At 47.7% G+C, this 16,364-nt stretch overlaps 8 protein-coding genes across 8 annotated transcripts; 2 read left to right on the top strand and 6 right to left on the bottom strand.

The window, feature by feature from the left end:
• Window positions 1-131: 131 nt before the first annotated feature.
• FOBCDRAFT_324966 (uncharacterized protein) lies at window positions 132-1,744 on the top strand (the record flags this gene model as incomplete). The annotated part of the gene is made up of 2 exons (XM_059612124.1): window positions 132-656; window positions 998-1,744. 2 exons carry the CDS (start codon window positions 132-134, stop codon window positions 1,742-1,744), a joined length of 1,272 nt encoding a protein of 423 aa, XP_059466413.1.
• Window positions 1,745-2,176: 432 nt separating this feature from the next.
• Window positions 2,177-3,022, bottom strand: FOBCDRAFT_234532 (uncharacterized protein). The gene has a single exon (XM_031193829.3). It carries the CDS (start codon window positions 3,014-3,016, stop codon window positions 2,324-2,326), a length of 693 nt encoding a protein of 230 aa, XP_031030450.2. The 5' UTR covers window positions 3,017-3,022; the 3' UTR covers window positions 2,177-2,323.
• A 1,549-nt stretch (window positions 3,023-4,571) lies between these two features.
• On the top strand, window positions 4,572-5,352 carry FOBCDRAFT_234533 (uncharacterized protein). Its single transcript, XM_031193830.3, has one exon. The coding sequence runs from the start codon at window positions 4,656-4,658 to the stop codon at window positions 5,211-5,213; it is 558 nt and encodes a 185-aa protein (XP_031030451.1). The 5' UTR covers window positions 4,572-4,655; the 3' UTR covers window positions 5,214-5,352.
• A 747-nt stretch (window positions 5,353-6,099) lies between these two features.
• FOBCDRAFT_234535 (uncharacterized protein) lies at window positions 6,100-7,729 on the bottom strand. The gene is made up of 3 exons (XM_031193831.3): window positions 7,264-7,729; window positions 6,885-7,189; window positions 6,100-6,832 (listed from the first exon to the last, which is right to left on the bottom strand). The coding sequence occupies exons 1-3, from the start codon at window positions 7,419-7,421 to the stop codon at window positions 6,150-6,152; spliced, it is 1,146 nt and encodes a 381-aa protein (XP_031030452.2). The 5' UTR covers window positions 7,422-7,729; the 3' UTR covers window positions 6,100-6,149.
• Window positions 7,730-8,142: 413 nt separating this feature from the next.
• On the bottom strand, window positions 8,143-10,928 carry FOBCDRAFT_287190 (uncharacterized protein; the record flags this gene model as incomplete). Its single annotated transcript, XM_059611701.1, has 4 exons — window positions 8,143-10,023; window positions 10,070-10,302; window positions 10,354-10,414; window positions 10,448-10,928. The coding sequence occupies 4 exons, from the start codon at window positions 10,926-10,928 to the stop codon at window positions 8,228-8,230; spliced, it is 2,571 nt and encodes an 856-aa protein (XP_059466414.1). The 3' UTR covers window positions 8,143-8,227.
• A 605-nt stretch (window positions 10,929-11,533) lies between these two features.
• FOBCDRAFT_254642 (glycosyl hydrolase) lies at window positions 11,534-12,674 on the bottom strand. The gene is made up of 2 exons (XM_031193834.3): window positions 12,308-12,674; window positions 11,534-12,261 (listed from the first exon to the last, which is right to left on the bottom strand). Exons 1-2 carry the CDS (start codon window positions 12,654-12,656, stop codon window positions 11,639-11,641), a joined length of 972 nt encoding a protein of 323 aa, XP_031030455.2. The 5' UTR covers window positions 12,657-12,674; the 3' UTR covers window positions 11,534-11,638.
• A 966-nt stretch (window positions 12,675-13,640) lies between these two features.
• On the bottom strand, window positions 13,641-14,441 carry FOBCDRAFT_110563 (uncharacterized protein; the record flags this gene model as incomplete). The annotated part of the gene is made up of 2 exons (XM_059607713.1): window positions 13,641-14,242; window positions 14,354-14,441. Coding segments are annotated over 2 exons (690 nt in total), but the record flags the coding sequence as incomplete, so codon positions are not given.
• A 640-nt stretch (window positions 14,442-15,081) lies between these two features.
• Window positions 15,082-15,974, bottom strand: FOBCDRAFT_209479 (uncharacterized protein; the record flags this gene model as incomplete). The annotated part of the gene is made up of 2 exons (XM_059609268.1): window positions 15,082-15,518; window positions 15,569-15,974. 2 exons carry the CDS (start codon window positions 15,972-15,974, stop codon window positions 15,082-15,084), a joined length of 843 nt encoding a protein of 280 aa, XP_059468202.1.
• Between the last annotated feature and the right edge of the window lie 390 nt (window positions 15,975-16,364).

Consider the following 16,364-nt stretch of genomic DNA (forward strand, 5'->3'; position numbering starts at 1 on the left):
TCTTCCCCGCTCGTTTATACATACCTGTCTCTCCCCACTCTCCCAAACTTCATTCCTCTAAATCAGCCCAAGTATTTTTCCGAGGCGGACACTTCCTTGTTATCTCAACGTTCGTGTATGTTCCGCTCACCATGGCTCGCCCCAACCTCGTCACGCTCCCGTACGATGTGCGCATCAAGATCTTTCAGGACTACTTCCGCGTGGAAGGAGGGTATGTCTTCAGTAGCGAATCTGAAAAGCTCACCACCGCTGACGGTCAACTGATTGACTTCTCGTTGATGTATACCTGCCGCTCAATTGCAAACGACACCAAACATCTACGTTTTACGCTTAACAACATCTCCTTCTCCACCTTCTTCTCACCTGAGTGGAGGGCTTGGGCTGGCCGCCACCAGTTCCTATCGCACTTTCTTTGCATTCTGAAGGCAGATCTCATTTATCATCTCCAAGGCACTGAAATGCCTCCCGAACTGGAATCGGCATTACAAGAGAGGTTTCCGCATTTGATGCCGGATTTTAAGAACCGTCTGGAGAGGGTCTATAGCAGCCGTGGCTTTTTCAAGAAAGATCCCAGTGGCCTCAGTGGCTATGCCTTTCAATACTGGGAGGAAAGTCATGATGTAGGCGACATAATTGGAGACTGGGGTGATGAACGGGTAAGGCTATGGGGGAAAACGCGTCTATGGCAAGGGAAGCTATCGCGTTCAGTCTCCGGTTCCTAGGAGAGCGTCAAGGCCTCAAACTGGCTAGCCTCCTCGACAAAGCATTTCCTAGCTGGATAGCCTCCCACGATCAGCAAAAGCTCCTTGGTCTAAGCTTGGATCCGTGGGACATCCCATCCAAAGCCGTTCTAACAAGGGTTGGAAGGTTATTGAGGGATGTTGCTATGTGGCGGCGCGTCAAGGATTGAAATCATGGGCTCCGTGCGAAATATCGTTTTTCTGCCGCTGCGGCTGCAATCAGATTCTTTCGTCAGCTTTCCGTTGAGCAAAGGCAGCAACTCCGAGGTGTCACACTCATCGAGGATGCATATGCTGTCTGCTCCCCTTCAACTCACGCCATGGGTCTCATTGAATTCTGCAAATACAATCCAAGGCTGAGAATACAACGCCACATCAAACTATGCCGCCGCATCCCTGCCGCTTTCCACCCCTGTTGGGATCATCTTGGATACTACTGTGTTGGTGGACCCCATCGCACTGAATACAACGATGGGGCAGACATTATTCCTGAGTATGCAGTTAAAGGTATTTCCATATGGCTAGAAGAAGCAATCTTATTGCCAGACGCCGGAATGCCCGGCAACTCGTACACGCTTTGCCTCGATGGAGAACCTGACAAACCCTTTTTTTCTGACATCTTCCAGAATATCCTGCTTCGTCACGACGCTTCAATTCAAGCCAGTCGAGAGCTGTTTCGAATGCGTTCTCACCAATTCAATGGGGCACCTCCCTATCGCCGGTGGCAGGGCGGTCACCTCTCAAAGGCACTCAAGTACTTGATCGATCATCACTCTATTTCGGAAAGTATTGACAGCGTCCCGCTCATCTGCTCCAATTTCCATCCCGGTCAGCCTCTTGATATCGAAAGCTTTATCCAAGAACGTCTTGAATGGGAATCACAGGACTGGGAACGCGACGGGTCGAGATTGTCTTTCCATCTCAGACAGTGCCCTCCAACATTTGGGCGCTGGATTGACAATTTAATGGCTTACTACGAACGCCAGAACCAGCTCGAACCTTAATTTTATGTCTGTATTTACGGTGAGCCGGCCGAGTTTAGATATAGATGGATACACAGAAAGCATGAATCAGCCGCCGGTCTATGAGCATCTACCAGCAGAGGAGTATCATAACAGCTAGGGAAACCCCGAGAATTGTAACCGCAAGACGTCTAGCCTGGAATGCTATGTGGTAAAAGATAAACAATCCCAACTGGGAATCGGCTGGTTAATAAGACCGAACCATGATAAATTAGATAAAGGTGTTCAAATACTTTTGCTCCATACTGCCTGTCAATTTTATGTGATACCCTTTGCCGCTTCAACTTGAACGCTATATTCTTTTCTGTATCCGATTAATCTCACCACGATTTCAGCAGAGGTAAGTGCCCTGAGCATTTACGTGCATGCCATATCCGGAACCGTGTCCCACATGGCTCCTGAATGGGTACAGAGTTTACAGACGAGGGTATTCGAGCCCAATAATGTTCATAACTATTCTCAGCTGCTAATGTGGGATAAGATAGAAATTTTACAAAGTAATACTTTGTTTGGATAAACACTATGCTTTCTCAAGCCCATGATCTATCCTTGAAGTCGCTTCTAATTCCTTGATACTCTTGCCGTCCACATTTCCATTGGTCTCTTGGGCGCTGCCTCCTTATCCAGTGGCCCGGGCCTTGCAAAGATAGCACCCCCAAGAGATAGAAAGTTGGTGGCACGGAGGACCATCTGATAAAACAATGTCATACCAGTTACCAAGATCTCTTCTCTTGCCGCCGGATCATTGGCCTTGGGCCCTAGGAACTCGACACATCCGACATTGTTCAGAGACCAGCAGTTGGCAGAAAACTTGGCCACTGCAGACTCTTGCTCGTCGAGACAAATAAAGTCCCATGTCTTGAAGCTGCTGGCACTGGTCCATGTCATGGCAGCCGGTGTTCCGTCAGGACTGTTGGAGTAGTTGTATGATAGGTGGGTGTATGATGTCATGAAGCGCTTTAGTGCCTTGATGGTGCCTTTTTGGCCGTGGAGCTCGTAGTCTGCGTGGATTGTGACGGGGTGAAGTGTACCGGTGCCGATTACAGCTGTAGGGTCTTCGTAGGGATGGAAGACGAGGGTGGTGCATTTGAAGGCATGATAGTCGACTATGTATTTGGGTGTTGTGTTGTTCGTCTGAGGGTCTTTCTCTGACACTAAAGCCTTCATCTTCTTCCACTTGAAGTCGACTTCAAAGACAGTGTTGGATTGCTGCATGTTGTCGTTTGCTGAGAGACGGTCGTAGGACTTGCTCATTTTGACTCAGATTTATGATATAAGAAGGTTGTTTTTAATTTGAATGAATTACTTTGGCTGATACCTAGATTATCATGCGATCTTAGACACTTATATATAATTCTTGGCGGAATGTGAGCATGAATGTTGGCTTGTCAGCGTAACATCGAAACAAGTAAAGACCCACCGATCTGTCGTCTTCCTAGCCTCATCTGGTGTCACGCAGCGCTCCGATCGGCATTGTCGGTGGCAATTAATCCGCCTCCGTGCGCTAACTGCGCCTTGTTGGGCTGAATCAGATTTCTTGGTCCCAAGAGTGATAAGCGATAAAGGATAAGAGATAAGAAGCTGTTATCAGGTCATGGAACTCACTCTATCATGCTATCGATAAGATAATATCACTACCCTATATAAATATGATGTTTATATATTATCTTCTCCATGCTCTTTGACAAATGGAAAGAAATCTTGTAATATTAAAGCTGAACCAAGCTGATCTCAGAACTTGAGTGCTTACTTTAATAATTTGAAGATTGAAGATCTGGAACATGTAATGGATCTATAATGTTCTTGGCTTGAACATGGCCATCCCAGTCATTCACCACATGGAATGCCGTTTTGTCATTTACATGTTTCACTTTCCTATCATTATATCTACCAGAATTATGGAACACTACCTTCAGGTTTTATCTAAGAGTTGCAGCATTAGCGACGAATATTATTGATAAACATTACGATCTGCCCTGTCACTAAAATTATTTTCAAGCAGTTCTTCGTTGGAGGGGCCGCCACAAGATGAACTTGTCAATTTGATACGTTTGTGCTAAAACAGACGGCTTCTATTTAAAATAGATATCCCTCAACTGAATTCCCAGCCTCCTAGCTCCGCCATCTAGAGATCAGAGTCCACCGCCAACTTCACTTCTTGCAATCAAGAAGACCAAAGTCCTTTTTACGTCCTAAACTCACAATATTTCATGACCCTTACAGTCGAGTCAAAGACATTTTTAAGCTTCTCTCCGCAGCTGAGCGGAATATCGACGTTTTCTTCAATACCATTGGAGCTGTCATAGAACAAGGCGTAGAGCTGAGCTTGTCATTGAGGCCAAGCCATCAATCTTCTCCACAGAGGTTCCAAAAATGGCGAACCTTTTCCCCACTCCCGCAGGTCATTCATCAATGAATGCAAGCCATAGCTCTCAGCTCAGAGTTGAAGCTCCGTCAAAGACCGGACCACATGCCACTTTCACCAAAATATCCTGAACGCTGATTGGCTTGGCGCACGCCAAAATGTCATCGCGCCGTAATGTTTGGACGCCTCGAGGAAGAAGAGGCTTCTGAAGGAAGGGCTGAGTAGGGAGGCTGGGCTGTATTGATTAAGCTTATTCTCTTTTGGGTGTTGCTAGACTGCGAGGGATGCTATTTCGAGGGATTGTTAGGCTAATTGAGTTTGTCGCGAGGCAGAGCAGGAAGTGCTGTGTATTGTAAGTGTGATGAGCTGAAGATTGCTGCATGAAGCCATCGTGTATAAGAAGATGCGGTATTTCCTCGTCAATTGAGTCTTCTCATCATCTCAAACACACTCTCAATTCAGACATCAAACAATAATCACATCCACTCTTCCAGTCTTCCATCGCCAAGTGTGATCTTCACCTTCAAAATGCTTGCTCAAACCATCTTCTCCATCCTCGCCATCGCCACTACTGGCCTCGCTGCTCCTGTCGAGCCCCGCAGCAACGACTACTTCACCCCCTCTGAAATCCACACCTACAACATCAACAACGGGGCAATCTACGACACAGACGAAGGCCGCGTTACCAAAGCCCCCACCAATGGCGGTAACGACATCACAACCCTCCTCACATTCAAGTACCCTGAAGCAGCCAGGGGTAAGCAATGCCAATTCGCTTTCTACCTCGCTCCTGGTGAGAACGTCATTGGCAGCAAGAAGCTTGATCTCTACTCTAGCCTTGCACCCGCTCCTGGACCTCGTGCCGGCTGGGGTCCTGGTAACCAGCGCAATGTCCACTTGGGACGCATGGATGTCAAGGTTGGTGGCTTTGCGACCTGGGAGGCAACTTATGGTCCGTACATGACCCAGAAGACGGATTGTAAGAAGCCTGGTACTGTTGAGGGGCTTGAGCTTGTTGGTGTCTACGATCTTGATGCCATCTACTGGAACCCAACTAAGTCTGGTCCTCGTATTGTTATTAGCTAGAGCGGTGGAGTCGCTAGTCTTTGTTGGTGTTTCAGTTCGTCTGTATATATTCTTTAACGATACACGGTAGCGCGTCAGGTTTCTCGGGTTTGTGAGTTGTTTTAAGATTGGAACTTTGTATACGAATCACAATATCAGTACAGTTTTCTCATTATTACCCGAAGCCGCCTTCTGAATGCCATATTTAATCAGTCACAGAACTCCAAATGCTTTGCTATACGACTGCGGCAGTAAACAACCAGAAACAGCAATCGCCGGATCAGGTCATCAGCTGCAGTCATCCTTCTTCCTTCCGGAGGAATATGACCTGCCACAATGACCCTTTTCTGACACCGTCCTGACTCGTAATCATCGTCGCAATCACTTACAGCATTCCAATCCTATAAACTCCTTCAACTCATCTGAATATCACTTGGCATTGATTCATCGTATATATCCGTACCAATCCAAACCTGCTGACATTACTCCACAGAACTCAGCCCTCGCGTGTCCACAATATGATCTGACGCAGGGACAAGGACAAGGGGCCGTCGTACAAAACGGTCAAGCACTTCAGAGCGGAAATAATGCCGGCTAAGTGGAGTATTATGGCGTTTCGGCCCGTGGAAACTTGCAGACAGAGGCTTTGATTTGCTAACACCTCGTTCTAATTTCATAATGTCAGCGGCTGTGCTTTTCCCTTGCAGGAAAGCATGTGACAAGGGGGGGTTGATGGATACGAGCCTTACGAGGAGGTGTAACGTTAACTCAGGTACGGTTTTTACGGTTTGACCTTACAGATGAAAGCTTGTCTTGGCCCTCTTGGGCTGAATCTGGAGAACGCCATCGTCGTGACATGACCCCTGATTATGCATTTATCGTCTGTCACTCCAAGAGAGTCGCGTGCTTGATGAAAACGTTTCTCGTATTAAAAATCTATCTATATGCAACTAACGCTTAAAAGACTAAATGGTTGAGCGGGTACGTATGTCGACTCGCATCTAAGAAATTGTCTCGTATCTCATTGTGAAATCCTGCATGTAACCGACTCACAAAAGCCTCGAGGATCAATCGTTGGAGATCCTTTGCAGGGTCATCCTTGCGGAACCAATGGTGACGGATGAAGACTCCGCCACAAGTCTTATCTCCAATATACGGAGCGCCATTCCCGTCCATGCATGGTATCGTGCCAATGTCTTGGGTCTGGTTATAGCTGTATCGTACGTAATTGGAGAATGCCGCTTGCTCGTGTGCCCAGTCGTTGGCCCATCGCTGACAGCCCTTGTATTTCTTCTCGCTTGGACATTGCTCCCAGTCGTCGAAGAGTTCTTGTGTTCGGTTGCTCTGCTGGGCGATCATGAAGCCGGTGTTCTGCATAACCTTGCCCTTTTCGTCGCGGTTTCGTGGAGAATCGGGATCGTTTGCTAGCGCAAGAAGTGTCTTGTCTGTGATGTTCCATAGCTTCATTAACCATTCGAATGGTACCTGGGGGTACATGAATTCTGCGTCGGCGTCGAGGAAAACAACGAAATCGTGGGACTTGAGCGCTTCTCGGATCATTGGGACCTTAACCCATGTCTGGTGTCGCTTAGGATAATTGGGGGCTCGGACAAATTTGTAGTCATAGCCATGAATCATCGCTGGAGTCTGTTAGCCGAGCTTCCTTCTCCCCGCAGCGAAACAAGATCATACCATAGAGATAATGGTTCATAATTCCACCAGTTCGTCCCTTCATTTCCTTGTAATCCAGCGCCGAGTCATTCATCACAGCGCCAGGTCCCTTGTCCAATCGAGTGTCAACATCCAAAATGAGGAGCTTCTTGCCCAATGGCTTCGCCCAGTTCTCGTTCTCCTTGGGCACCTCGTAAAGGTACCCCTCATCTGTTGAAAAGCTTGTCGCATTAATGTCGAGAAGAAAAGGCTTCCATAGATCATGCATTAAATTCGACGTGTGCGACGCGAGCTTCACTTGATGCGGGTTTGACCTTCGTGTTGTACTGCAAGCGGATTATTTTGTTAGCGACATTTCGCTGGAATGCTGGGAGGCATTTCAGCCACTGGCGCGACGTACCGATACGACAGAAGGCTGGGAGGTTCGAAATAAAATCCCCAGGTATGTGTTATCAGTCCAAATATTACCAAGATGCCCATGGCAAGAAGGACGCCCTTCTGCCTGCTTGCCCGCGGCAGCAGCAGCTTGGCCATTTGTGTGAGGTTTGAGGTCTTCATCTCGACGGCGAGATTGCTTTTCGTAAGTGTCACCTCGATTGGAAATAGACAAAGTTCATGAGGTAAAAAGATTCGGACAATTCCGTTTTGACTTTGGTGGGCGAAGGGGAAAAGAAATTTAAGCCCTTGTTGAAGAACGCCTGATATGTTTAAAAAAAGACACGACAAGACATGAGAGGAGGAGGGAAGAGGGAGATAAAAAAAAAGGAGATAAGAGTTCAGCCCAACAGGCTTTCTTAGTCTTTTTTTACGAGGGAGTCAAATTACATTTATTCTCGTATTTCTGTTGGTCCCAAACAGACGGGAAAACCGGCAACGCTTAGGCCTGAAGGAGCAGAGTCTCGAAGCTTTCACGCTCCGATACAATGACAGATCCCTGCAACAGAGGCGGGGCCCGCGGACTGTTTCGGTAGATTTATTGGATGCGTCGTACGGCGTTAGCGTATGGCATTTCACAGACGCGTCGCTAGTGAAAAGCTAAGCCTTTTCTCATCCCAACGCCCGGGGCATGATGTGATTCAAGCATTTTCCCTCTTGCTATGGCGCCGTCAGCGGTGTCTCGAGGAAGTCTAGGGGGATACCGCACCGTAAATAACGCTCGGTATCACCCGTGCCCTATCGGAACCCCTCACGAGGGCATGTGCACCGCTTTTATGGGAAGCTCGAAGCGTAACCCTGCGAGATCTGATTCTGGCACTGACAGGATAAATTTGTTTAGTTTATCAGGGACCTGAACACCCCCTGTTTTCTACGGTTACGATATCTCGGCCCCGGCACTTGTAGCTGCTCTATCGAGGCTAGCCCATTTATTCGTACAGCCTCCTCCTATTCAAGTGCACCCACTTTCTCGATTTTACGCTCCCTTCAATCATGCTCGTGTCCTGCCCTTTCGCCAATGACACTGCCCTCACGGCTAAATAGCCAGTTTCATCTTCAGGGCGCACATCCACGAGCTCAAGCCTCATATTCTTTAAACATCTTGCTCTTTCAGGTCCGTCGAGATGAGATCCCCCTGCCGGAAGCGGCACATACGGATTGTCTCTGGTTAGAGTACTAGCGAAACCGAGAACATCCGGGCCTTGGATCAGTATCTCGAGAACGAGGCCGCAAATGGCAAGAATTTGCAGCACCATTGTTGTGAATAGCAACAGACCGACCCAAACGCGCTGCGCGCTGTAAACATCAATCGTGGTTATTCTTGTACCCATGGTGGTGTTCATGAAGGAGTCCTTGTAGGTCCGACCGGTCTCCAGACCGTTCATGTTATGCGATGGGATTATGCCATATGAGACGTTGGTATGACCTCCAGGATTTAATCCGGCGTCCCAATATGTGTTGAAAGCGGTCGTCATTCGCCTGGAAAACACATATGGAAACTTGGCGAGATCTTCTTTCGTCCACGGCAATTGACTGGTGAATTCATACGGATTTTCATCTTTCATCAGGTACATCTCCGATGGCGACGGCTGAACTCCGTCCTTGTCACCGGAAGCTTGCGCCCAAGCATACAGAGCATAACTCAACTCTTTGAGACGCAAATCGCTTCGCGTAACCGATGGCGGAAATAGAGAGCTTCCAGTCTGGTTCTCAGTAGAAAGTCGCCGTTGCTTTCGTGCTTCACAGGTCGTCGCTGGGTCTCCTGGTCCGCAGTGAATGGTTGTTTCGACCTTGACCTCGTGAGTGGTACACTTTACGACGTAAAGTTGAGAGCCGCGCATTTGCTTGACGTATATGAACTGATACGGCGAGTTAATGTCATCCTCTTCCCCTTCTGAGTTGAACCAAGATTGAGGGAGGATGTTGAAAGCAGAGAAGCTGGGGTATTTGTAGAACAGGTCAAGAACGTTCGTTTGGTTCTTAGTCAACTTCCCTCGTAACGGATCGAAGCTGTCGACGAAATCGCAACCGACGTGGAAATATGAGGTTGGTATCGTAAAGTTGAACTTGGTAGGTTCGTCGGGTCTGACGAGGCCTTGAATCTCGATACCCAGCAACGAAGCATAAGAGGCCTTGCCTGAGACCAAGTCCGATTTGTTCACATCATAGAGATCGTATGAGCCATCATCAAGTCTATCCTGCGACAACTGGGGAATTTTCGGCAACCCCCAAATATCTCTCGGTGATGCTTTCTGCTTCGACGATGACAGTAAACTCGCAGCGTACGTTGCGCCAACGCTATGTCGGTAGTCGACCCATCTCGAGTGGGACACTTGATATGCTGGATCAGCGTAGTAAACCGTTCCGTTCGATACCAACTCGAACTTTGCATCTTGTAGAAGTCTCGACGAACTCTGTCCACCCAAAGGCGAGAGAAGCCAGGAAGTGAGAATTATAATGCCAACAACGGCATTTGTTCGTATTACAAAAATTCGCTCAATGGCGGTGGCCAAGTTCTGACTGCCGATCAACTGTTCTAGAACAGGGAGGCTTACACCACCGCGGCTTTCAAGGCACCATCGGCCAAAGACCCGGTAAAACCTTCCGACTAAGGCGGCAAATAATATGGGGTACAACGATGGACTGAGTACCGTTAGTTGCAAGACCGTTTTGCCGTAGTCGGAATGAGGTTGGTTATCAAGACGGATCGCTGTGATAGCGAGAGCTTTTCCTGGTTAGTTTTCCCTTTCAAATTGAAGGATATATCTTACCAATGAAACAGAGCGGCGTGAATGTGAGAAGAACGCTGAAAATCCAACTAAACACTGTTGGCGCGTCCCAGTGTTCTAATGTCTTTGGGCCGCCATGCCAGTTATCTCGTATTCTTGTATGTGGTATCATCTCTTCCATCTGCGAATACGCGACATCGTCTATTGAGTCGTGGGCCAGAAATGGTGCATGTGCAATATCTGTTTGTTCATGTTTTGGTGAAGTTGAAGACGGCCTGAACAATTATTAGCATGAGTTTCGCTAAGCATCGATCAATCGACTATACCAATAATGCCGTACAAGTCCCAGAATGAGCAGAGTTGCAACAAGAAAACCCGCACAGATTCCTATAACAGTCGCAGGTCCAACTTCATGCTTACCACGATCCCAGTTAATATTCGAGAAATCAGGTGCCTCAAAAGTACTATTCGCTTCTACTCCAGGTCTCAAATCTGCAGCTGTACCATTCTGCACACGGTACGGCTCAAGAAATAATTTCCGCCATCCTTCTAGCGCTGGTAACTGCGCCGGGATTAACTGGTTTTGAGGACATCCTCTCGAACACGGATCAACACCACAGCATCCCAAAAAATGCGGCATTGACAAATCGCATCGATAAAAAGAGGCATTATGGAGAGCGCCGCATTCAAGGCCGAATTTGTATGCTGTTCGCCCCGGGCTGTAGCTCATCGGTCGTAGGTCTGTTTGCGGGCAGATTCCAGACCCGTCGGCACATGGATCCGAGTCGCAGCATCCGACAAACTCTAAGTTAGTTGAAGGTTTCTTGCAGACGTAGAAGTTTCCTCCACTGAAACACCTGATCATGTAGTAGTCTGTGATAGCGGTATAGTTCACTTCCATCTTGAGTGCAATCCCATGAAGCGCACTGAGTTCCTGGATTACGCAGAAGAAGTTAGGAATTAGATGAGAGAAACACAAGGACCTGATGAGGGCAGAGCGCTATTATTAAATCATGCCGCTCTGACGGAAACGCCACAGAGGCAGTAAATGCTGGAGTCTAGACTGTTTTCATGCTCAGCCTCAGCCAGCCATCCATCGTTGATTGGAAGATCATATTTAAACACCAGTAAGCTTCGCGCTATTGTTTTCAGCTCAAGCCACCCCGGAAAAAGACGACGGAAACTGTCACTGATGCCTTGTTGTGTCACGTCCGGTTTGAAACGGATGTTGGCGAAATGCATGAGCTGAACGATCCAATGGGCTTAGCCTCTTGCCATGTTTCACTTGCGTCAGCATACTCCGCCGCCGTGGCTATTTAAGCATGATTGCGGGAGTCAAAAGCCTAAAAGTCAGGTAGCTTCCATTCTCCCCGATGCCGAAAGGAGGTTGACAGCAACCAGGCAGCTTCCTCTTTCGCATGACCATTGAGACATCGGATTAAGTCACGTCATCACCTATCTCGCATCGTCACATGTATATCGAACGAAAATAGTAATTCTTGGCTCCTTGTATTCGGTGTTGCCTAACCAGGACTCCAAGTTCTGCTCCATGATTGTCGCGGCCCTGGCCACTAAGATAGATGGAAACAGTATTACCAATAACAACAGTACTTATTTAGAAGGTTCAGCAAATTGGTGAGAGAAAGGCTGGACAGACCCAAAGTTCGGTGTGCCATCAGCATTCGCAGTCAGTGGCTGCGTCATAGCATATCTTGTATCATCACAAGCACCATTCTTGTTAGACGTAGCATGGAAAGTGATGAACGTCTGCTTTCCGTCAGGGCTTTGGAAGAAACTGTTGTGACCAGTTCCGTAGCTTCCATTAGCGCTCTTGAGAACACAACCGTTGGACTTCTTCCAAGCTGAAGCCTTGGCAGGATCAGTCTTTCCGTCCCACTCGAGCAGAGCGACACAGTAATCTGGGGTCCAGCAGTAGTTTGCTGAGTAGGAGATGTAGGTCTTGCCGCCGAAGTATAAAGCGTTAGGTCCCTCTTGCACGGGAGTTCCGCTCTTTTCCCAGCTTTGATCGGGTTGAGAGATGATGCTGAGGGCACCGACGGACAAGAAGTCTGAGCCGAGCTTGCGGATACAGGTTGATTGGTATTGAACGCCGGTCATGCAAGAGTAGACGAAGTAGTTGCCGAATTGGTTGGTGCGAAGGATAGTGCCGTCGATGCCCCAGTCATCAGAGAGCTTGGCTCCGTATGACCAGCTGTCCCAGGGAGAAGCACCACCTACGTCTGTTAGCTTTATGTCACCCAGAGAAGATGGGGGACTTACCCTTAATAACATGTGAGCGCTGACCAGTAAGGTCCTCGGCCTTGCCAGCAGTATAGTAGATATACCACTTTCCTCCAAGGTAGTGAAGCTCAGGTGCCCAAACATTGGATGAGCGCGAAGGGTCAGAGTCTGTGTAGATGACCTTAGGAGTAGCAGTCTTGAGGCCCTCGATGGTGGTAGCTCGAGAGAGTTGCAGGTTTGTCCATTCTGTCGAGATAAGGTAGTAGTATCCTCCGGTGTAGGTAATCTGAGGATCACCACCACCGGGGTTTCTGATGGGGTTGGTATAGGCACGAGCTGAGCCGATGAGGCCCAGGGCCAGTGTGAAGATGTTATTCCAAGAGACCATGATTGCTACTGAGGTAACTGACAATGCCGGATTTCTAAGACCAACCGGCTTCGATGGAATCTTTATACAAGCGTCGCTTATAAAGAATTCTTTCCTAGACTACCATCTTATCCGCGTATACCACCGGACGTCCGTAAAAGCCTGGGGAAACTTCCCATATCGTCCAAGTGCATTGATCAGAAGAACAGCTGACTTCTCATTCCGGATGGCTCGCCGAGCCTGACCGGGAAGTGGGATCTGGGGTTGCCGATCCATGACCGGGATCTCGATGCGGTCCAATCGTGTCAGCGGAGGTCCGTCCCGCAATGCTTATTCTCCAGCAAAACCTCGGGAGTTTAAGGTCCGCTTTCGAATTGGGGGTGGAGGTGTTGCAAGGCGCCCCAATAGAAGTGAGGGTGCTTTTTAAGTCTATTTCATAGTTGCGGATTCTCCGGATCGTGGATGCGGAGGGAATGGAAGAGAGTTTGGGATTTCAGTCATTGGTGGCAAAAATTCTAGCGCCTTCGTGACTACACCAATAGGTCAGCTTCTGAAGATAAAGTCATCACCATTATGCGAAGTTCCAAGACCAGTTGAAGAACTGTAGTCACCGGAGGTGAACGTCAACCATATCATCTATAGTATGTGTCCTTAAGCATACGTCTTCAGACCAATATCTTCATTCGTTCCATCCGCAATGCTTATCCAAGATCCTGATTTATTCCTCTTCCGAAAACGTTCCTTCCACGCCTGGAATCTATGCCACCAACAAGCGTCGATACTAGCTTGTAGTCCAGAAACAGTCTCTTCCAATTCCTCCCTGTGATTCTTGAGCCTTGAGATCTCGCCGTCTCGTTCGGTAAGTTGAGCCTTATAGCGTTTTTCCATGGACTCTTTCGCAGCACGTTCAGTTACGACTTTATCTTCATTCGCCCTGGCTTTCTTTGCTGTATCCTCTAACATGACTGTGTATTGTTTAATCTTCCTTTCAAGGTTTTTAATCTGATTATCAAAGTCCCGGTTCTTTTCGTTGATGGACGTATCTTCATCCAGTTTCTTTTGCGCATTAATCAATTCCACTTTCAGAGATTTGCTCTCAATTTCGAGCCTATTTCGAGCGAGCCAATCACTCATTGTCTGGGCCTGAAGCTTTTCAAGTTTCGTTCTCATGGCTGATAATCTCCCTTCCGAAATATTGTTTCGATCTTGGCTTTCTTTGAGCTTTTGTTCTAGATGAATGATTTTGGGTCGGAACACATGTTCAATGTCGAATTTCATGGCTAGCGACTTCTGTTCCGTGATATTATTACCACCTTTGCTTTCTCGAAGCTCTTGTTCCAGATCCTTGATGTTGCGTCGTAATCTTTTGACGTCTCGTTGGTACTGCTTCTGTATTTGGTCATTTTCTTGACTTGTCGCACTAAGACTTTCCTGCAATTTGGAAATACGCGAATGCATTTCCAGTGACCGTTCGGCCTGTCTAAAATCGTCCATTCGCTTCGCAATCTTCTCAAGCTTCACGGATACTGTCTCCTCTACCACGGTTGTCCAGAGGCTAACGAATTCTTGTACTTGATGTGAATGGTAAGTGCGACAAAGGCATAAATCTGCGAGTTGATATAGAGTTTGTCTCGTGGCGAATTCAGGAGAGTTTTGCGACATCCGGTCGAGTAATGCACCAATTGCCGAAAGACGGGGCTCCTTGATAGTAGACGTACAGCGGGTTTGTCTTGTGGTGATGCCGATGCATTGGCGATGGTCAGAAATCTGCAATACATCTGCTGGATCCCAAGTAATTGAAGCCATTGAGACAAGGACGGAGTGGAGGGATTGGAATTATAAGTAGGTCGTGTAGGTCTCTGTTATTGTGGTTATGGCGGGCATTCCGGGTCATAAGCTTTAACTCGAGATTGCTCAGGCAGGTTTAGACAATGAAGGGGAAGAATAGTGATGGGGAAATTGGGAAACAATGGGTGATGAGCAGTTTATTTGGTAGAAGCTGAACTGTTGGTTGGCATGTAGTGAGCCACGGCCCTCATCCACACGAAACGTACCCCTTTCGTTACATGTGTCAGACACATCTGTTTAGAACCGTATGAGACAAATGTGAAAGGGTTGTCAAGAATCGAGTTAGGAGACCGAGTTACATCACCTTTTGAAACTGTAATTGCTGCAAAAATGCAATCATGTCGTGCAAGTGCACGGATCAGAAGTCCAACTGATTTCTCATTCCGGATGGTTTACTAAATATGGTGGGAAGAGGGACCTTGGATTCGGGATGCATCACCGCAAAAGAGGCAGCAAATACAAATATATTACTCAATGAAGATCAATGACAAAAGAATGTAAAATATATACCCAGAAGAGACTAATATTTCTCTGGTAGCTCTAACTGTCTATGTGAACAGTAAAAACACATAAGCATTCACTGAAACCTAGAAAATAATCACGCCCATACCGAGCATAAGCAGTGCATACCAGCAACTGCAAACATGCTTGCTTGCCATAGTCTCTCCAGTGTTGCTCCCTGAGCAGCACTTTCTGACACCGCAGCCTCGGTTGAGGAAGTACTTGCTGTCGGCATAGGGCCTACACCTGAACCATCCGCGCTGGCAGTCTTGTGAGGAGTAACCGAGGTCGTTTCTTCCTCTGCTGACTCTTTTTCGTCGAGGTATGAGGCATCTTTCTTTGACTCCGTGCCGCTGCACTTCTCTTTGACCAGCTCCAGTTGCTTGGGCCACCACTTACCTCCCGGATCTTCCAGTGACGGCCATGCAAATGAAGTTGACCTCATATTAATCATCTTGACGTAACAGGGATGGCAGAGCTCTTCAAGGGGCATTTCCTCATCATCTTCCACTTTGGAGAATTCGTTGATAATTTCTGGCAAGAGAGTTAGTTGAGCCGTCGTCAATAAGAACGAGACTACCAACCGCCACAGTATCGACCTGTTTTCGGATCCTTGGCACATGTCTGATTCCAGCCGCTCGACATGCTATTACCAATGTATAGCCAATAGTTTGTTGGGTAAGTGTCGGACATGAAATCTTCCTCAGCACATTCCTTGACGAGCTTAGGATACCAGTTGCGAAGCGAGTCGGAGCACCTGTCGCTACAGATCGTGTCGGCCATCTCTAGATCTTTAGATGATTGGCCTCGAAATTCCGGGACGGTGAATTCGAAAATGTATTTGTCGCAATCGATTTCAGTTCTCAATACCTTCTCACAAGCGCTCCCAACCCAGACATCTTCAGGATTAAAGTCTCCGGGTTCGAACAGTTTTATTGCACTGGCGCTCACGCAGAGACCAAGCGTGACAACAAATCTGGACATGGCCATTGTGAATGTTGGTGAGACAGAAACCGAATGATACGGGCGATGGACTGTGAACAACGAGGATGATGGGTCCTGGTTATCATTTATTGAGGCAAGCCTCAGCCATATACCCACATAAACGGGTTGGGCTAGGCGGTAAATGAAATTGTGAGATAACTTATTATTCATAATGCAAACATAACGGGCCTTTTGTATATCTGCCAAGGTCGCCAAGACCGCCCAGCACAAACTGCAAGGGACCCAATGTCAATGATTGGAGACTGGCAACTAATATCCCTGTCGAGAATCGTTCATGGCTCTTGAGCAGGGGTAGGATCGTTGAAGCGTCTGAAGATCGCGTTGTGTTCTATGTTCGAGAGCAACCAAAACGAGGCCGTGGACCTGCTATATGCA

This window comes from Fusarium oxysporum, chromosome XII, assembly GCF_013085055.1.
Source record: "Fusarium oxysporum Fo47 chromosome XII, complete sequence".
In the NCBI taxonomy this organism is placed as follows: domain Eukaryota; kingdom Fungi; phylum Ascomycota; class Sordariomycetes; order Hypocreales; family Nectriaceae; genus Fusarium; species Fusarium oxysporum.